We start from the raw sequence: 24,641 nt of genomic DNA on the forward strand, positions 1-24,641 counted from the left end.
GAATTGATTTTAAGTCTTCAGGAAGCACACAGTTTTGAAACCTTGAAAATGCCATAACCCATGTAGTTAAAATTTCTATCCCAAGCACATAATTTCATTATTAAATGCCTAGGTATCACTCAGCTGTGGTCATTTTCTTTTATTGGCTATGTTTGCCAACAGCCATAACAGTGGAGAGAGTTTTAGTTGAATGGATCTAAGTGACTTTCTATGGTGTTTAATACCTTGTTTACAAGTAGTAAGCTGAACATATGTTTCTTTTGCAATAATCATAACCCATTTATTTTCATCTATACTAAGTAGCTCAGACACCATTCTTTAAAAAAAGAGGATGAAAATTCTACCTTAACATCTCTCAAAGATTTGGTATTATTGTATTTCTAGTCTGAAAAGTGTCAACATCATGTGCAACTCACCTGTACCTCAGCTAATGAAGTTATGACAGCAAGAAAATCTTTTTTCTACTTTGATTTTGACACGCTCTTGAAATCAGCTCACATCAAGGAGGATCCTATCCTCTGAGGAACATTCACTTAAAGTATTGGTACTGCATTCAAATTCACTTAAAGCATTTGGTGGTTCTTTCAGGTCAGTTTTGAAGAGTAGTATTGCCAATGACCCCATGAGAACAAACTTTTGGAATTTTGATTTATAAGCCAGATGAAGTGAAACTACAAGCAAAGCAGGCGGCTCTGTTACCATCTTTCTGTTAATGACTCCACAATTCAATCACTCATATTGAAGGCGGAGAAGAAAAGCTCTAATCACTTCTTCTATTTGATAAAGAGCTGGCAGGAAAATAACTCCATGTTATGACACCATACCCTGGCAATGCAATGCTGTCAGCAATGAATATTTACATGGCCTATGCAAAGTGCAACCACTTTCTCAGGATACCAATGACAATATATTGCTACTGTGGACCTCCATGCTGTTTTAATATTTTCATTTTACTGGAAATTTTCTCATGTATAATAATTAATTCAAACTTGAATTAATTGTTGTCTATGACCAATTTTATCCCCATCTGATGGAAATAAAATTAACTTCAAGTTGAAATTCAGTAAAAAGAATTAATGAAAATGTTTCCCTCATCGCAGTCCCTCGTCCCTTTTCCACTGCAGACCTTTCAGCTACATCCTTGACTCCATCTGAACATATATCAGCATTTAAGAGTGATCATGCTAAATAGCATGTCTTTGATGTATCAAACCAAATTCCAAGTACCCTTAGGTTCTGGAATCCTGTCTCTCCCTTTAATTTGTGATATACCGACTTGTTTTGTTTTTAAGCTTCTCTTTTTCATTATCTCTAGCTTTTATACCTCAAGGGGCAGAATTGTTCTGTTTGTTCTGGCTAAAGTTCCTCCTAGCATTTTAATTATTTTTGTTTGAGGGCAGGTTTTGGTTGATTTTGTTTGGTTGTTTGGTGTGTTTTTTGCTTTTTTTGAGAACTTGCCTAAATTGGTGGGCTGATTAGACAGAGCACAATCTGTCTATAATGATCAGCATTTCTGTTGGTACTGTTGTATTACTTGTGTTGTGTCATCTTTGAATGACAGGTATTAAAATTGTCTTTGGAAGCAATGAAGCATTGATCAAAATATTAGCTCTATAATTAAATCAAACTAAAACTTAGAAAAAGCTGTTACCCTTACTTTAATATCCAGTATAACAACATAATAACTTATTTTGATGTTGTGGCTATAAGCCTTACTTTGGTGGATAAAATGAACACAATAACTGGAAGGGAAACGTGGCTTTTCTTACATTCAATTGTAATTAATTAAATGAAAAAAAATTAGAAAAGCTCTTTTATCAATATGGCCTTTCTCCTTCCTGGGAATATGATAAATATTGAAACAAGAAACATGGAAATAGTGTTTTGCAGCTAGTATCTAAGAAACATTACTAGATTATCTTTAAGGTCCCTCCCAACCCAAGCCATTTGATAAAAACAGCTGTTACACACGTTGATGTTATTAGGAACTTACAGTATGGAGGTGATAAGCAGCCTTGAGAATACATGAGGATTGCAAAAAATTACTGCACAATTTAAAAATTATCTAATAATATACATTTCCATTCTTAACTTCCCATATCTAAAATAAGAAATGTTGATTATAATATCAGAAATGTGAGATAAACTTCCTGATTACTGACCCTGCCCACATCTAAATATTCTGTCCTGTGTGCAAAATGATACAATCAAGTACTTAAATTATAGTCAACTTCCTGAAGCAGATTCTCAGAGAGACTGAGAATGGCCATGGTTCATCCATCTGGTGAAAACCTTACTTACAGAGAGGCATCATTTTCACTTTGCAATGACACAACTGGGTCTATGCTAATAGTAAAGAGGGAACTAGAGAGATCTCCTCAAGGCTCCTGAGAATTCTGCCCTGTGGCAGCTCCTATTTAATTCAACATACTCAAACCATAGAGAATTTTTAAGAAAACGACAGATGATCCCTTGGGATAATCAGGTCTTAATTTATACTTTATAGAGGAAGTTCGATATGTTCTCTATGGGAAGGAAAGATGGGCTTTCATGGATCAAAACTCTATGAGCATATCACAAAGAAGAAAACAATGGATTGCAAATGATACTTTTCATCTGACCTCTTTCTCTCTCCCTCTCTCTCAATCACTGTTTCGTACTAGAAGACATGAATTCATGAGAGCCAGAACTAATAAAAAATGCACTAGAACTTAACTGCATTTCAGAGCTGCTGGTATCAAGGGGACAAGTAATGTCTCTGTCTGTCAGAATGTAAATTATGTTGCTTCATATGATTCAGCCTGAAGATTCAGAAAAGGGCATGACCAAAAAAATAGCATATTTGCTAAACCTGATGTTTAATAAAGTATTTCTTATCGTAGTCAAATTCTGATCCCCCATTACACTGCTATCATGCTGCAATAAATTGTAGCCAGCTTGCTATAAATGATAGGAGACATTAACAAAGATCATTTTCTGAAGACCCTTTCAGCCTCAGGAATATTAGAAAGTGCTAGGTTTTTTTTATTCTAGGGTTTTTATCTGGACATAATCATTCTTTAAAAACTAAATATAAGAAGTCTTTGGTCTTTATAACTGGAATGTTTTTAGTAACTCCATTATGGTGCAAAAATATCACGCGACAATTTCTAATGACATAATGAAGATTACTGTGTGCAACTCATATTCAAGATACAGCCTGCTTTATTGGTAACTTATTCGTAAAAATTTTCCTATAATCAATTTGTGATGGAAGTCATAACATTTCCTGCCAGGCTCTCTCAGGACTCTCTCAGCAGTTAGGCAAACACAGCAATAGATCCATTTGTGCCCATGTGTTGGTTTCCAGCTTGTCAGAATTCAGATCAAGCAGCTAAATGTTCATCCTGAGAAAAGCAGGTTTAACACTGTGAACAAAGCACTAAGTGGGTGCCATGACCCCTGTGGTATCATGCAAGTCTGCAAAATCCCCTAACTGTAAGGCAAGAGCCTCATCACACGACTAGTCGACAATACCAGAAGAAGAGGATTTTCCTGTATTTGAAAGTTTAGTGTGGTTTCTCCTTTTTGCAGCGAAAGGATTTAGCATAATTCAGTGTCTCATAGATACTTTGCTACTGTTTAGCTAGGTGCTGCTGATTAATGTTTAGGCAGCTGAGAGGAATAATGAGCTTGGGAATGAACACGAAGAGCTGCCACGCTCCCAAGGACAGGGGGAAGATGCAGCACTACCACACCTTGCAGGAGCTCAGGGCGTAGGTTGTTAGTCACCACTACACCACAAACAGCTCACTGGGAAGACCCCTTTTGTTGCTGCTTTCAAGACATTGCTCTGTACTCTGGAAGTGGACGGATGATGTACAGAAACTTGCCCATATACAACCTCATATAGAATAGCAGACATCCATACTCATATCTGCATGTAAACATGTATTAGCAGAACAGTAGAGTTTGACCAAACGACTCCGATTCTCAACAACTGTACTTCTAGGTCTGCTCTGTGTGCAGATTTAAAGGACAGTTAAGACATTTCAAAATATGTGAAACAGGAAATCAGCTTTCTTATTCTAAAAATTATTCTTAAAGTTACTTAAGGTTGAAAACAGTAAGAGAAATGAATTGAAGCCAGTGGTATTGACTGTAGGTACTCTGTGTGTGCTGCTGAAAACTGTTTCACTTTGGCTCAGTTATGATTTTTTAGCTATAGTACTAAGGCTACTCCTTTGAATACAAAGCAAAGGGCACAATGCATTCTGAAATTACTACTACAGCTAGATATACAATTTTTCTAAAGAGCAGAACATGAGGTACATTTCCTAACAGCCACACGATTTTAGAAAGAACATTTTAAAAAGCTTATCAAAATATGTTGCATAAAAAATAAGATGAAGTTCAACAGAGACAGCGACATCAACTGTTATCCATTTTGCTGTTGCTTCTGCAACCTTATTTATGCACATTGATATTTTTTCATGACAGATATGGAATATTGGACTCTGTAATCTGAAGACTGCCATATTAGTTATCTTGCAAGATATTCATTGAATAAAAGAGGTAGGAGAACATTAGGAGATATATTTGTACCTAACCTTGAGATAAAACTTAATTATCTGTCTCCTTATCACCAATCTCTAGCCCAGCTAGCAGCTTTTTTTTGTTTTAAAATGTTTAGAATGCAATTGTGTTTACTAGTTATCTTATTAAAAATGAAAGTAATCTTATTTTTTTTCCTGTCACTCTAGAAAGAAATGATTTTAACAGACTATCTTTCAGAAGTCTTTTCTGCTGGTCTGTACTTCTGTCTAATCTGTATGTGCACAGAGCATCACATGAAAAATGCATGCACACAGCAGGCACAAAAACTAACACTACCTGTGCCTCAGCTTGGGCTGATAAGAAGTTCTGTACATTGCAGTAATAGCTGAATCTTGCATGCCCCTTTGCCTTTGCTGGCAAAATCTGCCTTCAGATGAGTCAGAAGCTAAACTCTGCCAGGTTTAACAAATGTCCACAGAGGATGAACAGATAGAATTATTTATTTCTATTAAGAATACCAGAGAGTATATTTTACAGGAAGTAATTTCATTATCTGTTGAAGTGCTAAGGTTCAGAATTTCAATACACAAAACTCAATGATGCATTAATTTGGTCTACCTCATTAGCATCTAGGCACATTTAGAGAAAAATGCCAGAATTGTTACAGTTGGTTCCAGTCATAAAGTGATAGGCCCTCAGGGGTTTAACTCTGTAATTAACAGATAATATGTATTTCATGAATAATATATATAATAAAGTATATATACTGTATAATGTACAGTGTACATAATGTATCTCATAATATATGATTAACATATAAAAAGAGGCAATATTTAAAATCATATTGCCATTAAATCAAATTAGTCTGCAAAAATGTTTCAAATTTGATCACTCTATCTAGAAGAGAGAAAACTTATAAAGAACCACAGCTTTACATAATAGGGTACTTATTGCTACAGCTCAAAGAAAAGTAGGAGAAAAAGATCAAGGGCACCTCATTTGTCTTGCTTCTGCAAATGAATATGCAAACAGCAGGCAGAGAAACTGCAGCAACTCTTACAAGCCTACAGCCTTTTCTACTAACAGGTAAGGTCTCCTTTCAGATATTCTATTCTATTTATTTTCACAATTTTTAAGATTTCTTGGTAAATTCCACATGATAGATTTATGTACCGATTTTTGGCATTAGATCCCACTTACTGATTCACAAAAGGTACCTCTACGTATCCCTACAGCAAGTGCATATATAAGGAATACAGAAACACTCACACGAACTGGAAACACCTTCTATCAAATACATCCCTTACCAAAGAAGACTGAAGAGCAAGAGCCGAGCATGGAGCTCTTGCCAAACACATTCACATATTTGTTTTGTATATTCTCTAAGTCCATAGAGAAGGATCACTGAAAAACTACATCTTGTTTAAAAGTGTCTCGTAGACTGTATAATTTGCTTCCTATTACTGATAGTCCTGACATATAATAAAGCTTAACTCCATCTCCATTTGAATAAACTTTATACTATTTAGCTATCTACTGATGTCAAGTGGAGAAAAATTAACACCCCCTCACCCAAACTCAGATGTTTTCCCTTAAGTACTTGAGGAATATGTATAAAGGCTGGCATTGGCTTATAGACACAAGAACACTGACTAGTTAAAACATTTCTTATAGATGACTGCCTTGAAATATAAGCATCATTGATGGATTTTATGGAAATATTATGGAAAGGAATAATTCAGACTTTAATTTTATTAAAATCAGGAAAGGTAAAATGCCCCCAAAAATTATCATTATCATTCTAAAAGAACAAACTACTAATTATGAGTTTAGCATTTTCTTGCTTAAAGTGACTCTTAATTTTACATATACTATGCCTGTTTTGAACATGAAGTGATCATTACTATTTTGAAACTAGTGCTAACTATTGTGAAATTGTATTAGACATTTCAGTGCCTGTGTCTCTAAGATACATGGTGCCCTGTGGGAGAAAAATAGCTTAGAATAATTTTACTTAGCTATTAAACAATTATACCCATGTTCTCTCACAGCTAGAAGTGGTTTATCATTTCTATTGCTAAACTTAAAATAGCTACTATTTATTTTCACTGTCTGGAAACCTCAACACGACTGGTACAACAAAGCTTCTAATTAGAGTCATCTTTCCTCTAACCTGACTGTCTATTGTTTTCCAACTCAAACAAGATTTGAATTTGAAGAACATACACTATGCTGGGTCTATGTAACTTGTAACAATTTTCTACCTTCATAGTCACACTGCAGCATTTGAAAATTGGCAATTATTCATTTTGCCATGAGCTGGTAACTGAAGGAGTGAAATTCTCATCTCTGAAGAATGGTGTAGTAAATAATGGATTAGCAAAATCAGGCACTATTAGTGAAAGAGTATTCTCTTGCTTACACCTAACAAAGCTAAGGATCAATATGGCACTTATTCTCATCGCAATACACATTTTATGTTACCTTTAATCAATTTCAATTTATCTAGAAATAAAGTGTTTTAGAAAGAAGGAAACTCACTAGTTTTTTAACTAAAATCATGTTAGTAAAATTTTTGCTCTGGAGAATCAGATGAAAAAATTAATCTTCCTACAGACTTTTAAGTTGTGATACCATCACACAGTCATTTATAAATGCTACTGGCTAAAAATTTTGTGTTTAAAACAAAATAATCTACATCTGTTTAAAAGAATACATTGTGGATTTTTCACAGAAAAGACATAAAAAGTAGAATTTGTATTTCCTGACCTCCACTATAAAACTAAGGTCTTTAGGCTAAATTGACCATTCAGACTTGTCCACGATCTGTGGGAAAAAAGAGGCACCTCCATAAGCAATTCATCCTGTCCTCACAAAAATATTCAAGATGGATAGGAGGAATTGTCCTCTGGAAGTTCATTTTCTGCCTCCCTCCAAAACCTGTATAGGGACAATATATAACATTGACTAATATGTACTTTTTTGATAACTAAGCTTAAAAAAGATGAATTAATCTTCTCATGCCTTTGGTTTTGTGGTAAGGTTTTGCTAGGGTTTAATTTTTTTTTCTTGCTCAGACTGACTATTTTGGCTTGGAGTTTCAGCATCTCAGAGGCATCTGGCAAGAACTCCCACTGTCTTACACCTGCGATGCCATCAGGGACACATTTGAGTCTGCTCCAGCGAGAGCTGATAGGGAGTGCAGACTTCCAGTGGCTCCTGTAATAGCATTACATCTCTGATGGGGAATGAGCAAGGCTGCTATCAGGTTATTAGGCTTTCAATACGAGTGTAGGCAAGAAGTAGAGCAGAAGAGATAAAGGTAAAGGGTCATTACAACACAGTTTCTGATGATTAAATAAGGCTCGGAATCACGCCACTTGCAGTTTTGGGGTTTTTTTTCCCCTCCGTAAGAAATAATCGGAAACATTTCAATTCTTCCTGTTCAGATAAAGGTATCTGAACTTAGCCAATACCAGTCCTGCATATTTCCATCCTCTGACCAGAGTTAATGCTCAGCATACAATAAATACTCAGATTTTTGTACACACCTAAGTGGCTCAGTTCTTTATGGATGCTATTTATAGTTCATAAAAAGTAAAAAATACAGAAATATGAATGAGAGTTTGCTTATAATTGATTTGTTCTAGGAAGAGATTAAAAAAATAATAGTCCATACCTGAGTAGAGGTTGCTTTGGATAAGAAGGTTGGTCACTGTTTTGGCAAGGCTGAGGTTTTTTTGTGACTTGCTTATAAATATTCCTGGCAGTTACTCCAATCCATAGCATAGTAGAGAGTGTGGAATAATGCAGTACTATGCCAACCTGAAACAGAGTGGACAATTAAACAACTCAATAAACGGATCAGTAAAACAAGGGTTTTACAAGAATCTTACTTCATAAGGGCACAGTGAAAACATTTTACACCTGGATTTAAAATGATGTGACTCTTAGCTTGTGTTGCACTCTTTGTTAGCCTGCCTCGAGAATGCAACTTAAAATGTAATGAGAGGCCAGCATATTATATAATAACTATTATGTTATTTCCTTTAACTTTTCAGGAATATCTTGCTGTAGTTCCCTCTTTGCTATATACAGGCAAAGTTGACTTCATGAAATGGCATCAGCGCTATTTGCACTGATAAATCCAGATTATTTTCAGACATACTTTAATAAAACTTGTCTACAGAATTAAAAAAGAAAAAGACAGCTCTTGGCATCCCCCCCTTAAAAAGAATTACAAACTCTAATAATGTTATTATCACTTTGTCTCCAAGAAACTGGTGTGTTTTTCATTGAAAGGAAAACAAAGTACAAACACCTCTAAAATGCTAAAATCTTTGTTATGTTAGTAATTGTTATTCATTACTATGGAAGCAGTAATTGGAATTTTATCCAATCTCCAGTGCTTTATTATATCAGCTAAGTCTGCATCTGATTATATAAAATGAGGTTACCTTTGAAGCAATAACCTGACATTTTGCAGTGACAAGTAAAATATTGCTATAATTGGAAAGAACATAAAAGTTTAAGGAATATAGAGAATTGCGGAACAAAGCTAACACAAATCTATTATAATGATTTATATTGGAACCAGTGTTCATTTTTACTCCACTTAAAACAAAATAATTGATGGGTAAAGAAAAAAAAACCATGCATTTTGTTTCTATTTAGTATTATAGCTCAAAATTTGAAGATAGCAGCAAATATCATCAAGAGAAAACCCTTTGTAATTTTCTCTGGGACTTGTCTGCCACATTAGACAAGGGAATATAAAGCCTTCATCACTGCTGCTGCTTGAGGTAAAAGAAGCAGAAATAAGAGAATGAGACAACAGTGTATCATGAGCTGGCAGATGCTGCCGGCTCAGGGACTGCTGCTGTCTGGACTTGGTTCACAGGCAGCTTGCAGAGTTTCTGTAGGGATGCCCTGAACAGGAGCATAAGCACAGAGGCAGGAGGAAGAGAAAAGGGGAAGAAAAAGGAGGCAGAAATAATGAGAAAGAACTGGAAAAAAAAAATCTATATATTATGTCCTAACCTCTTTCTCATTTCAGCATAGCCCTGTTGCTATATATTTTGTTTTTCACACAAGTATGTGCAATAATAGGAACAGTTGAAATCAATTCCAGGTCAAAAGGCACCTACATGTGAAATTCTGAAAACATATATGACCATATAGATAGACATCATCACCCACTTAAATGAATGTAAGACCTAAAAACAGTACAACAAAACAATTTTATTCAACTTCTGAGGAGGAACTGAAATGACTGAAAACACCACAGCTATGCCACACCTGCATCACATTGCTGCTTTTCATGGTGTGCTCATGTTTCAGCAACTGAGTTGCTTCTGATATATGGAGAAACCAAACAAACATAGAGGAGGCAAAAATGTTATCATTCTCTGTAGTAACTCTTTAATGATTCACATCTCTCACTCAAAAAAACCACACAAACAAAATAAAACAAAAATCCCAAACCCCCAACTATTTGCATTTCTTGCTGGAAGGAAACAAGGATTTATCCTGAAGATACTGGACCTCCTTATGACTAACAGATTTGACATGACACAGCAGAAGTGTGGAATTTGGAAGGGTGCACTGAGCTGTTACACTAAATTCTAGAATTTTTGCTATTATTCATCCACTAATAATTAGTGAAAAAAATGCTTGTCACACTTCCCATTGAAAGTTCAGTATTTCAAAGTGCTGGGTTTTGCTCTCTGCCTCCTCGTCTCCTCATGACATCAATAATGTCACAGAGATGCATCGTCCTCATTGCTGTGCTTGGGGACTGTGGCTGCAAGTTCTTTTGTCCCCTCCAGTGGGATCACCTCTTTCTAACTCTCTCAGGCTAGGAAGGCACCTGGGCCCTACAGCAGAAATACATGAGATGGCAGCTCATGACACAGGAGGGAAGAATGAGACTCAACAGAAAGACCAATGTGGTTTTGTTCATTAAAGTCTTTCTTGACTCTTTTAGTAAATGCAAACTTGAGGTTATGCATGAAAGGCCCAGGGTACAAATTCAGCTGTGCGTACCTTGTTACTGCATTTCTACCTCTGTAAAGCTTCAGAGGCCAAAAGCTATATACAAATTAAATACCAAAGTGATAATTTAAAGCCATTTTCACTATTAGCAGGACTTTTGTATTTCACAAAAAATTGTATGGAGAGGGTTGAGTTTCCCAAACAGAATAAAGGATTATAATTGGAAATATTGAAGTGATAACCCCTATTTTTAAGAAGGTTTTTCACTGACAGGCCAAGTGGTACAGAAAAAACTGCCAGAATATATGCATTGAAAAGAACATCGTAACTAAAAGCTCTTTAATAACCACAGTTATATGGTAAAAATTTTCTTGGATTCATTTTTAACATGTCCTGTGTTCTTAGAACTCTTATCTTTGGAAATAAGCACTAGCCTTTTGAATAGAAGATTATACTTTTCTTCAGTAAGATGCTGTCTGTTTGTGCTCCTTCAATAAATTTCAGTACCCCAGAGATAAGTTAAGTTCCATATGATGCAGTTACCATGGTAATGACCAGAATACACGTTTATGCAAAGCATTTTGGCACAAAAGGTCTCTTGATCAGCTTTAAGTTGCACACAATTTTCTTCATTTCCCCCAAATTTTTAATTTAATTTCTTTTTATTGCTAATTTTAATCATATTTCAGATAAGATTGTACTTCTTAATTCAGTTTTATTTAAAGAAGGACACAGATATGCACAAACATTCTGATTTAACTTTTAATCCCGCAACAAAAATTATTCTTTTCTGTGAGATGAAGGGGCTCAGGAATTTCTCTGCAGTCTCTAACACCAATTGATGTGAATATTTAATGATCTTTAAACATTTAGCATTAGCAAAACCTCATGCTCCCTTCACAGGTAGAAAATTTAGAACAAGAAATTCAACTTTCTGAGTTCAACTTGTAGGCTGCTGCCTAGTATGGAATGAGCTTTGCCTTTCTTGCTGAAGATCTACTGCCTTACAGAAATGAATTCACAAGCAGCTTCACATATGACATTCATCAGGGAGAAGGAGATCTGAGCCTTGCCAAAGTTTACATGGAAGCTTTTATTTTATAAACCAAAGAGGTTCTTGGAGATGTGATTGGAGTGATCATGCAATAAAAAAAAAAAAAAAAAATTCTGTCTCTTTCCATAACTTTTCTCCCTCCTGAATCTTGTGCCCAGAAGTCCATTCTTCATTTCTTCATGCTTCAACATATTTAACTGATGATTTCATCCCCTAGCATCCATAAACTCATGGCTATCACCCTTTCCTCTGAAGTAGAAGCCACAGAACAGAAATCTGTGAGAGTACAGAATTGATGCTTCCTATACATGGGGAGTGATCCAGCAACAGTTGTGTCTTCTTCTCTCTCATTCTTTATATGAAAGGAGTGAGCTTTCTTCTGCCTTCTGAAGCAACTTAACCCGAGGCCCCAGCTGGGAGATGGAAGGGCTCACGGGCTGGCACAAGCACCTTTCCAGTCGTGTACTGCCTCTGATTTAGCCCTGCTGCTCCTAAGACAACCTCTGACTTGCATGAAAGATTTTGCCAGTAAACTCAAGAGCCTGGATGCTACAACAGCCAACATTCAGTGATACCCAGAATGAGATCCAAAGGTAATCTAAAGAGTCTGTAGATTCATTCACTCAGGAACTGTGCAGAGATGCAACCACCTCTTCTAGACCAGCACTCTAGCATCAGGTTTTTTGCAAATCATAAAGACTGCAGAGCACATATGCAAATGAAAGGTCTATACAAAATCCTCTCTGAAATAGATATGCAGGTTTAAAAGGGAATTTTAGATTTTTAGATTCCACATAAAAATAAATGTCTGACCATTTATGAAAAGACTTTTTTTTGTGTGACTGTTTTGCCTTGAAGGGGATTTGAAGGTTCTTCCAGCTATCACAGAAAATAGGCCCATTTCCATAGCATTAATTCCTGATGTTTAAAACTAACCTGTAACTACTCATTTAGAGACAGAAGATGATCCAAATGAAGCTAATTTAGAACCACCCTTTTTGGTTAAATTTGAAAGATAAAAGTTAACTTAGTCTATTATTTCACATTGATAACTATGCTGCAGTGAATTTTTTGCATAAGATTTAGGAATAACTACAATAGGAAAGATGGTGGTTTTTATACAACATTTCCGTGATCAGGACAAAAAAAATACTTGCACTTGGAATCTTTCTCTATGCACTTGGGAAATGAAAAGTGAAAATTGCATTGCTGCAGGTTGAAGTTGTGCTTTGAATTTTAGCAGAATGAAGGGTACCTCTGGAATGGCAACTAATGGTGTCACACCTGTGGTATAACTAATATGTTAGTGCTGCTTGAAGCAGTAACATTTTCACAAATATATTTTAAGCCCCAGTATCAGAGCTTTGGCATGTTGGATATTAAGTCACAGAGTAATTGTCTGAGGGTTATCACAGGACACAGGTGCTGGGACTCAATTTTGAAAATCTTGCTGTCAGAAAGCAAGAAAGGATCTGTGGCTGGGTATGATGTCCTCAAAGTGAACAGTTTTTCAGCCTATATTACCAGCTATTGGAGCCTTGTCTTAGATTGCTTTGACTATTTCACCATCAGCTCTGTCTAATTACATCAGACAATTTCTACCAGGAAATAGAGAACAGTCTTTGTCTTGTGTCTTTCCTATATTGTAACTACTGATGATATTGTCTGTTGATGTAGCATATTATCAGGTAAATACATAACTTAATGAAAATGGTTAGCAGACATATAGGGATAGTTCAATTCAGTTTCACTAGGTGTGCACATTTCTCAGCAACTCAGGATCTGGCCCTATCCCACAGCAAGAGACAGATGCCACTGATAATGCACTTTATTAAGGTACCCCTGTAGTTTATGTACTACTTCCAAAAGGCTATTAATAACACATTTATCTCAATCAATTTTTCATTATAGCTGTTAATATCACGTTGCTACCATGCAAGCTGCAAAGTAAATAATCAGACAACAAGTGAAACAACAGATGGTCATTTGTAACCATGTAATTACATGGCTATGACTGCCCTACAAACTAATCTGCTACTATCACTTGCAAACCGCAGTCAAAGACAATGGTAAGTGATATTTCAATTTGCTAGAACTTACAAATTAATTAGGACATAATACACTGGATATTGTGAGATACTTCTCTCAATCTAGTGGACAACTGTGTTATTTAAATGAGTACCATGTAATACACAGGTAGACTTCACATGCAGAACATCACAGTGCTTGTAGACACACATGTGCTGTTTACTGATGGTCATGCACAGGGATACACAAAAGGCTTCCAAAGCACCTCACTGAACACCGTAAGAGTGAGAACTCTTACACTAATTACGCAAGCTTTGCAGTGACTCTGCTGCTGGGTCCTGACTCTTGCTATTTACACCCATTCAAGGCAACCAGAAGAACTGGATTTAGTGACAGGCAAAAAATCCAGGAAAACATTGGCTAATTAAAGTGCTTTACTACAGGAAAATACCAACAACATTCATGAGACCTGGTGCACTTCTACAAAATCTGAGAGGAAGAAACATTCAAGACAAACAAATTTCAACAAGCCCTTATCAGACATTACAGAACCTGACTGAAATTATTCTCTTTACGCATTGGACAGACTCAGCCTTTATATTCAGAGCAGCTGAATCCAGCCCTGTCTGTGCATCTCACCACACTATTGCCCCAAAAATGCTGAGGTAAGAGATGTGAAACAGTCCAGCAGTGCAAACAAGGGTCCATAAATCACAAGTATGCTGTGTCTTCTTAGGGATCATCCAGAGAAGCCAGGGCCATCCCCAGGCAAACAGTGAATGTGTTACAAAAGTGGAGCAGTAACTTTAGTCCCACATATTCAATCCAAAATACAAGAAGGACAGAAGTATTCTGGATTCATAGTTTTCAACTATTGTGTACAGCAGAGAAATACCAAGATTTTCAATGCTTTTCTTAAAAAAAGCCAAAACAACAAGAATGAGGCAATCTGAGCCTCAGAGAAGTTAATACATTGATCACCCTCCTAGAGAAGCTCACGTGACAACCAAACACTGAACATCCCAGTACTGGCCTTTAAAAGACATGCTTACAATAGTTTACTTTGAAAAACTTAGGATACAAGAACAATATAAGAAAATAAGGAGAACTGCCAATATTACGTTAAAAACTCATTTGCAAGATTCAATTCTATTAGTAAGAATTACTAAGACAGATACTTACAGCTTGACATATAATTGGATATTTAATGCGATTGATTCCACCAGCAAAAACAGCAAATGTGAGAGCAGTATGGAAACAAAAGTTGAGAAGCATGTGCCATCCTTTTCTGCTTATTCGGATTGTGCTGTTGAAAAAAAAAAAAAATCACATTTTAAAATTCAAACCCCAACTTATTTATTATGATTACTATTTGGGAAAAACACTTAATTTGATAGAATAAAATTCTCAGATTCTTGAATACCTCTGTAACAATCTACCCAGAGGACAGAATCTGACCTATATAGCACTGCAATAAATGATAAAAGGTGAAATAAATTGTAAAAATCATAAAAGCCTACTGATTTAAAGCTTCCTCCTCCAAATCAAGCATTTAAAGTAGAGTACTAAAAGCAAAAGGCTTATTGCATAGCTTCATGTATGCCGAACTTTAACAAGACATCTCTAAAGGATTAAATGGAAGCTGAAGATCAGAAAACATTGCATTAACTTCACATAATTAATATTTAGCAGCTTCTACAGCACAATACATTCCTACTCGTTTAAATTGCTAATGGTCTTTAACCAGAAGTATGTAGTTAAAATGGCATTTATATAAATTTTTCATATCAAAGAAAACATAAGTTTTCTACACCCCAAACTTAGAAGACAAAGCAAGTTTCTTTAATCTAATGATAGTTACCAGTCTTCCAACCAAACTTGGTCTTAAAAGCCATTACAGCAAGTGTAGCTGACCAAAGGGCTGCTCGACTGGAATTTACCAGAAAACAACTTAATAGTTTTCATGGTTTTATATTAAATTGTTGAATATAGAAATTGTTTAATGTAGAAATCTTAGGAAAACTGTGCAGAAAATTTAAACATATGTGCCAGGAAAGCTCAGAAACAGCTTAAGAAAGGTTAACATAAACTTAGTTTTGATTTCTCTGGTGTTAATCATATTGCTGCTGTTATTACCCTACAGTAATTCAAATAATTTTAATTTAGCTTTACAGTAAGGCTCATAAAAGTTCATGCTGACCATTTAATATATGCTTAAAATGGAATTCTTACCTGTGATGGACAATGTAGGTGATAATGGAAGCAAATAGGCACAGCAACATAACTGCAGTACATGCATAAACCACAGGGTGCAGAAACTCCCCTGGGTACTGGGGGAAAGACAGCACTGTCTTAAAATCCTGTGGAAAGAGCAAAATGATTTAACATTGTTAGGCATGTGTGAAACTGAGACGTCACTCCAATATGTCCTGTCATTTCTAGTTGTTCCCTTTCAAGGGCAGTAAAAAAAAAGATGGACTTTTAGTGCAGATGCAGTTCATGAATTTGCAGTAACAGACTGCATCCTCATCTGCATACAGTTTGCTAGACAGAAATTAACCTTTTTGTACAAGCAGATATATCCTAATTTAAAAAAAGGTCTTAAAAACTACACAGAATATTACATTTTCCCAGCATTAGCAGTATCTGGTCCTTCTGATAACATGAACTTTATGAGCATATTTTACTAAGATATTAAGCACAAAATTTCAAATCACCATAAAGGTCTCTAAATGGCATATATATGGCTGCAGAAGAACCACTCAAAGAAAAAAAAAAACTATGAGAATACATTCAAATTATCAACTGACTCAAATATAATTACCAGTTGATACAACTCCTGTAACCCAGTGACCTTCACACTTAGTTGGAAGTACTCTACTCCCTATTGTAATTCAAAAGTAACTTGGACAGCTATATTAACTGCTAAGTAAAGATCTATGTGTTCCTTTTGAACATGTTAGTGTTCAAAAGTGACACAATTCTTCATGAAAAACAATGAAAGACTATCAATATATTTGTAAAATTAACCTTATCAAATTCCCATTCTAAATTACACATTTAGGAGAGCTAAATCTGGAGGTGTGATGAATGGAAAGCAAAAGGAGCCCATTAAATAAAACAGAATGTCTTCAGACTATCTGAATTAAATTCAGACTATCTGTATTAGAGCAAACATTACATTCCCTTTAATGCATTAAGCCACATTTGCTTGTGGCACTACATTTCTGCACACAGAAATGTGTTCTGCACACATTTATACACAAAACCTACCACCTGAATGCAAACACAGTGTCATCTTCATGCCATTTCCCATGTGCAGTGGCACTAACTCTGCACATAAAAATGAATATACATCCCAGCAGAAAAAGCTAAAATCTGAAATAATACCGAATATGACAATGCAGAAAACTCTAACATTTAAAATATTGGGAAACTTTTAAAATACTTTTTTCTTATTTGTCAGTTTTAGGTTCCCTTGGAAGAAGATTCAATACATTATTTTCCAGAGGTGAAATCTCCTCTTAGGAAACTGGGACTGTAATGCTAATACCTCTGTTTAATTGCATTTGCATGCAGAGAGCTGATTTCTAGCACCATTATTTATGAATATGAACTTGTCCACGTACAAGCAGATAATGCTCATATGCAATTACTAAATGGTGAGAATTTAGTTTACCTTCTAAAATGATTCTCTCAAGTAACTGATGCCCTGGTAGTTATTATTTTCCTTCATGATTAGCTTTAAAGTTTCTAAGATTGTTTGTACTGGTTTCTCCAGGTGCATATGAATGTCAGTTCTAAACAGAGCAGCTCACAACATATATAAGAAGGACCATCAAAATGAAAAAATAACTTATGAGCAAAATGCTAACTATATGTTATCACATCCTATTTCTCTTCAAGTACTTCCTCAGCTTGCATGTTAAACCTCAGTTAAACCTGCTCTCTTACTCCTGTCCTTCACACAAGTTCTCTCTCTGCCCTGCCAGTTCACCAGCACCCAGGTGAGAGGTGGAGTCGCTTCTCAAGGAGGAACTCAGATTATGCTGTCTCATCTAGAGGTGTCAGTTCTTGCTACTCTTCCCTCAATCACAAATGGAAAAGAAGAGGAAAAAGCTCTGTCTTTTGATGTGCTAGTTTTTCAGCATGACAGACCTAGGCTCTTAAAGCCTTCTCATTCTTGTTTTCTTCCAGTGAGCATGAATAAACAATCAGGATATCATGGCTTTGTAACTTTCAAATAATTCTTTAAAAGTCTGTTGGTTCAGAACTGTCTCTGAATGTCCTCTCAAATACCCTTTTCACCCTGGTCATATTTTTCTCCCATGTTTTTATTTGCATTATCTCCCCATTAATTCTTTTATCGAGTAAGTTTCTCAAGGTAGATGAATCAGTATTTAACAGGAATGTTCAATACAATTTTAGCTCATATTATGAGTAGTAATGCAAACAACTGGACAATTTAAAAATAAATAATCTTCTGAAAATGATAAAACATTTACTTCTAGCTCTTACTGATGTAATTATATTTTAATATATTATAGTACACTTTGGCGTAAATTTAGGTACACAATTTCTCTGCATTCAGAAATGTGCTACTGTAACTATACAGTAGTAACAGCACAGTTATTTAAATATAAGTAAGTTGGATATCACCATGGAAAGTTAAAGTTGTAAAAAAGGAAGCACAGTGAAGTTACACATTTGAAATGTGTAGCTACACATTTGAAAAAAATGAAAGCAATTTTACTTGAGTACCATCACTGTGTACTAAAGAACTAGTTTTTAATAGTGTAAATGTAAGGTTCAACATCTCCCTGTGTTTGATCATCCATATAAAAGCAAATGCCATGTGTCCTAAAGGAATACAACCATTTTGCCTGCAGAAGAATGAAGAACAATCAGCATCTTAAAGCTACTTCCATTTTTAAATATGAATTTTATCGTTTATCTAATCCTTTATAGTAAATAAATGGTAAAATGTTGAGTATGTAAATCATTAATGCCAAAGTAGAATATCCTTTTTAGAAGTTTTGTATATTGAAAACTGATTTCATTATAGATAAATAACAGATGCATCTTGTCTGCTCTCTGATGATAATTAAACCTTATTGATCCATCAACTTCCCCTTGAGTAATCTGGGGAAGACAACATGCAGAAAAGAAGCATTTTTTAAAATGCTGTATGCAAAGCAGCAAAATTGTATGTTACATTTTAAAAAGTTAGGTTTGATTTTATTTCCTAGAGGGGATTCAAATCATGATGATATTGAAAAACCACAGGAATTATCCCAGGAAAACAAATACCTATAAGACTTAGACCATTACAAACTGGTGTCTACAGCTACAAGGCCTGTTAGTTGTTGTCTAATGAGAAACTGTCATTCATTCACCCTTTTAAGATGGTGTGAAACAAACCAAGACAGTGGTGAGCTCTTGGGGCACACGAGGTGAATCCCATATTGGGCCATATTACCAAGACTGTATACAGAAGAGGGAGGGGAATTATTATTCCCTTCTATTCACCACTTGTGAGCCCAAATCTCAACTATCGTGTCCACTTCAGTACAAGAATGACATTGCTGAATTGAAAGGAGCCCAGTAGAAGCCACCAAGACAATGAAATGTCCCAAGGCCTGGATTCCAGGCCTTTAATTTCCATCTATCTTCCAAGAGTTGGCTATTTTACTGAGCTTTACAATCAGAATCCATTTACCTGCTGGCTGAAGTTGCACCATGATGAATGTAAGATCCATTCAGCCAACAGAAAGGAAAAACAAACAAAAAGAAAGCTTGAGCCAGAGATCTGATTTGTGATAAAATCTCTGCCTTTTAGAGGAGACAAGCCTGGAATTTTGAGCCCAGTACCAAGACAGTTTATGCCTTTTACAGAGCAAATAATACATATTATTAAATGCAATTTAATAAAATGTTCATGGAAGGAAAAAGAAATAAAAAGCAGATCTTGCTCTTAAGAGTACTCTAATTCCAAGGCTTTGTGCAAAAGAATGTAAGTCAGGAATATTCTTAAAAAAGCAGCCTTTTCTGGGGGCTGGGCTCAATACTGTCCATATGGGCTAAGCATTCTCTGATGAGCATTATGTGAGCAGAGAGCAGTACGTGCCAGCTGAGGACTGAAGTGAGGAGCACGTGCCTCCTAGCAGCCTCTTCATACTGGGAAACATCTACACACGTGCAGAGTAATCTAATTCCAGCAAATTTTGCAGTTCCCACTACAACAAATGTTAATTTTACATATAGCAGGTAAACTTTATGTTAATTTTACATATAACAGGTAAACTTTCTGGATCACTTTCATAATCTTTGGTGCATAAACTCTGCTAAGATCTATCCTGTAGGTGTTTAACTTCGTGTTTAAACATGAAAAAATACTTGAAATTTTCGTTCTTGAAACTCTTGTTGTAGGCAGTCTGATTTTTCAAGTAGAGAACAATGTTTCCACAGCCTGTGATGAGAAAACCCTGTGTTCTCTATGGGGAAAATGTCAAATACTGTAATTATGTCAACCTTCTAAATGACATCTCTGTAATACTTCCCCGACTCATGAATTAATTTCTCAAAAGGCTTAGACAGGCTGCTTAATTTGGAGAAGACCTGAAAGATGAAAACTTAGAATTCTGTGTTCAGAACTGAACTTCTTGAACAGGCTTAAGAAATTCTGCAATTGCCCCCAGTAACAATGAAAATGTTGAAAAAGTAGCTTTTTTTGAAATACTTCAAAGATTGGGGAAATGCTTGCAAAACAAGAGAAAAATGCCCTGACTCTTACTGTAATCCACTCCTAGTATCCTGCCTCTTCTCAGTTTCTCATTCACACCATTTTCCAAGGTTTGCTTCCAGAACAGTTTCAAATATGCTCTGGTTTTGTCAGCTCAGTCTCCTCAGCCCTATGCTTGCTACTTCTACAAATAATTACTCCTTATGCACATAAAGCAAACCCAAAAATCCAACAAAACCCACACCTATGTTGGTTGGAATAATATGACAAATTGTGACAAAACAGGAAAGGAGCTACTTATGATTTTATGTTGATTTAACCTACTTTAAGGATTACAATTAGACGTGCTAAGAATATTTATTAATCCATTTTATGTTAATTAGGAAGTATCATACTTAGATTTAATAATTTTATTTGTGTTTATTTGGCAGATTTGAGGAAATTACTATTGACAAAGCAGTCTAAGGGAGAAAGGAAATGCTGTATACAATTACAGTAATATCCATCACTATTGAATTTCTGTTGTGTTGTAAGAAAAATGAAAGGAAGAATGAAGGATAATGTATGCCAAAATGTATTTAGTAAATTTTGAAATTCATTGTTGCTATTGGATATTTTTGTAATCTCCTCAAGAGTTATTACTCAGATATAGAGGTCTCTGGCTTGGTTATAACATACACACGTGTCGTCCTGAAAAATTAAAATACTGATATACAACTCTGTGCACACAAGAGCATAAATATATGGTATTTAAGAAGCAAATACTTATCATTACCTATAACAAAGCTTCAAAGTATATAAATTCATTATTTTACTTTAAAATAGAAAATCAATCATATTGCAGAGTTCAGGACCCTAGAGGGCTTTGGACACCTCCAAAAGAGGCGTAATGTAATGAACTCTTCCTCCTACAGATAACAGAAGAAAAGACAAAATAGAGGACTGGTCTAAGCACACAGTACGTGAAGTAAAAGGCAGGAATATAATGTGGGAGTTAGTTCACATTTTACTCTCACCTCTAGGACATACTACTCAAAACCTGATCAGAAAAATGTAATGCTCTGTTATGTCTAACTCTATTATTCTACTTCTATTTGCCAGTCCAACCCAGAGCAAAGTAAAAGTGTGAGGCCACGTGAGGGAAGGAACATGTACCTTCTTCCCAAACCAACCTCCAAACTAAACTTTCTCTCTCAATGACATCACTTGAACAACTGTCACAGAGAGAAATCAAAGGGCTCTAAATGACTCCTCTCACTTGAAGTATGCTCATGCTTATTAATTATCAATCGTAGCTGATAAATCCTTGATTGCTGCCTTTCTAAAAAAAGGACTCTAGAAAACCTTTATTTTTACCCTTTTACATTACATAGGCATAAACAACTTCTGTGAAAGCACCTTAGGAAACTTTGTCTTACTATTTAAAAAGGTGACAAATCAGAATATGGGCTGCACTAGCCATATAATGGACAGTTGGATTGACTGAGGTTTCTGTTTCAACTTAATCTACAGCAGGATGCACACAATTCTGATTGTATTGTAAAGATTTAGTGCTGCTTTTTAGTTTACAGACATTACTTCAGTTTTCTGCAATTACCCCAAACCATAATAATCAATTATGAATTTTTGTTGTTTAACAGATGAGAGAATTACAGATTCATGACATGTATCATGATATTGTAGCTAATTTCATTAGCTACGCACCATATGCCAGGTATCTTGAATTTGCTGATGGTTTGTTAGTATTTTAAAATACATTAGGCATATAGATATAAATTAATAAGGTACACATAGACACTTTATACTGTTCGTTTTATAAATTAGTAATAATGCAGAACAATTAAGTATTTTTCATTTCTGGTACGAGAATTGAACTGCCCAGAAAAGCATAGTTTCTATCAAATAAAGTAATCCTTGACTTTATGCCACAAAACAGTGATTAAGAAATAATACTTGAATGAAAATGTTTGGACATAATGAAGCTACAAAAATTTTCTATTATCTGTTTAGAAAGGGAATGACTGGAAAGTGGATTTGTGTGTGTGGATATTTATATATGTATATTTTAAAATTACTTGTAATCCTTTTCCTTAAAAGTTACTGTGAAACATGAGCTAAGAAGCATATCCCATTGTTTGCTACCATAGAAATTGCAAAGCAAGGGTGATTCTAAGATTCTACTTTCTTGTCTTACACAGATAAAATTGGAAGATGCACACATGAAATAAAGCACAGTCAAATGCTCATAACCAAACAAACACAAGGCCTAAAGCAGAATTACATACCAGATACAAAAACTCCAGTAAAAAGTGCCTCAGTTGCCTTTACAGTTGTAGAAAAACCCATCTCCTACATCTTATAAGAGATAATTGGGCTTTACAAACCAAAAAATTACCTGCAGCCCTTGTGTCAGTACTCAACTTTTCAAGCAAAAACAAACTATGGAATTGGTTGATTGCAAACAATTAATTAACATTTAGTAACTGCTCAAAGTTTAAGAGCAACATGCTGAACTCGAGCAGTTGAAGGAGGAGGAAGCCATTTTGGGTGTGGCACCTGCAAAGTCAACAGGTGCTTTCTTTAATTAATTTAGAAAAACATCCTCAAAGCAAATTATGATTCACACTCTCGGAAACAAGAGGCTGGGGGAACAGGGATCTCACAGGAGCTGTAGACAATAAGGTATATTTAATGTCATCAAATCTGAGGAACAGCTCTTAAATTCTGAAAAATTCTATAATGGGTAAAGAAATGTTCAACTAAGTGTCAGGGAAATCAGTTCTTACGAAGTGGACGATAATATCTGCATTTAACTCGTGGGCACCAGAGCTTTGTGCTATGATTGGCTGCCATCTGGGCTCCATCTGACAGCAGCAGATTGGTATTCTCTGCACACGTCCTCGCAATTCCTGTCGCCTGTGTTTGCTGTCCCTTACACATACACACAATACATTATTTACTCAACTATAAACATTTCTGTAAAGTACACAAGCAGCATCTACAGTGCTATCCGGCATCAGCATTCAGGAGCATTGTAGTATTAATAGTACTCATGTCTAATCTTTTTACAATTGGTTTATAATAAATATTTTTAAGGGTGAAAACATTTTCTAAAGCTTAGAAACCTTTCAATTTCTTGTCCGCTTTCCTTTAGTCCCTGAATTATAACAGTTCATCATTGTATGCATATTTTTGCACGAAGGTAACTTTCTGTTAAGCAGGTTAGTTAAATAACTGCAATGGGAACTGTAAGTGTGACTGAGAACAGAGCAAAGCAGCTGATGTGTTAGAACTGCACAGGAATATTTTCCTTCACAAACAGCAATTTTGTAAGTAGGCTATCGGCATTGGTGTACAAACCAAAACTCCCACAGAATCAACAAGGACAGCTCTGTCCATACTTAAAAGAGCAGAAGATGTTATTCCTCTCCATTTATTAAATGATTCAACATTGCGGTATGCCTGCAACTAATTAGTATGATCAACACAGTGCAGGGCAGGAACAAAAGCAGACCAGCATCTGAGATGTGCTGATGTAAAAGCACACAGGAGTATACATTTTTAAACCCTGTCATATAATTTATAACCATCATGTACTAATCATTCCTTGATGGAACTTTCATTTATAAGACTGAAGTTAATGTCATTTCTGATTAGGCCTGTCTCAGGATATTAAAACTGACCACTAGGTTTATTCACTTACTAGCAGTTAAGTAACTTACTTCCTTTTAGAATGTTCTATGCTAAACATTATTATAAAAACCCAGAAGGTCAGTTGAACGAAACAGATCAGAATGAAACAGATGCACGTAAATAAAACATAAATGCATAGCAAAAAAGAGAGAGAAATACAGGTATATTTGCCAAGTCATATACTTACCATTAGCACTGCAAAGTTACTGAAGTGTGTACTCTGAATGGTGGTAATATTGCCTGCAGAACTAATTATGTGGCACCCTTCTCCCCTCCAGCCTCCATGTCCATCTAGAAGGTCAAAATCCCAGAAGGCTGCAATGGGGTCTACACCCCGTGCAAAGTGCCTCAATCCTATAGTAAGAGGGCTGCTGAGGTTTCCAAAACTGCACCCATCTGCAAAAGGAAAAAACTGAATCAGAGAGACGGAGTGGAAAACCCTTTAGTGATGAATGCTCTGTAAAGAGACCAGATACACTAAACTATGGGGAAAAAAGACAGAGGACATAAAATCTTAATGGTCAAAATTAAAGGTAGTGCTCCTATCAGAGAAGTTTGCAATAGTATGAATAAATCTGAGCATTTAAATCACAT

General features: G+C 35.6%; 1 protein-coding gene across 2 annotated transcripts in view; it reads right to left on the reverse strand.

The window, feature by feature from the left end:
* Window positions 1-24,641, reverse strand: part of ADGRA1 (adhesion G protein-coupled receptor A1) — a 254,011-nt gene that overhangs the window by 23,784 nt on the left and 205,586 nt on the right. For both annotated transcript variants that reach the window (XM_030276174.4, XM_030276175.4), the window contains 4 exons: window positions 24,235-24,443; window positions 15,845-15,972; window positions 14,795-14,918; window positions 8,216-8,361 (listed from right to left, as the gene is read on the reverse strand). In XM_030276174.4, coding sequence (XP_030132034.4) covers window positions 8,216-8,361; window positions 14,795-14,918; window positions 15,845-15,972; window positions 24,235-24,443 — 607 coding nt within the window. The remainder of the gene's footprint in view (window positions 1-8,215; window positions 8,362-14,794; window positions 14,919-15,844; window positions 15,973-24,234; window positions 24,444-24,641) is intronic.

This window comes from Taeniopygia guttata, chromosome 6 (genome assembly GCF_048771995.1).
Source record: "Taeniopygia guttata chromosome 6, bTaeGut7.mat, whole genome shotgun sequence".
In the NCBI taxonomy this organism is placed as follows: domain Eukaryota; kingdom Metazoa; phylum Chordata; class Aves; order Passeriformes; family Estrildidae; genus Taeniopygia; species Taeniopygia guttata.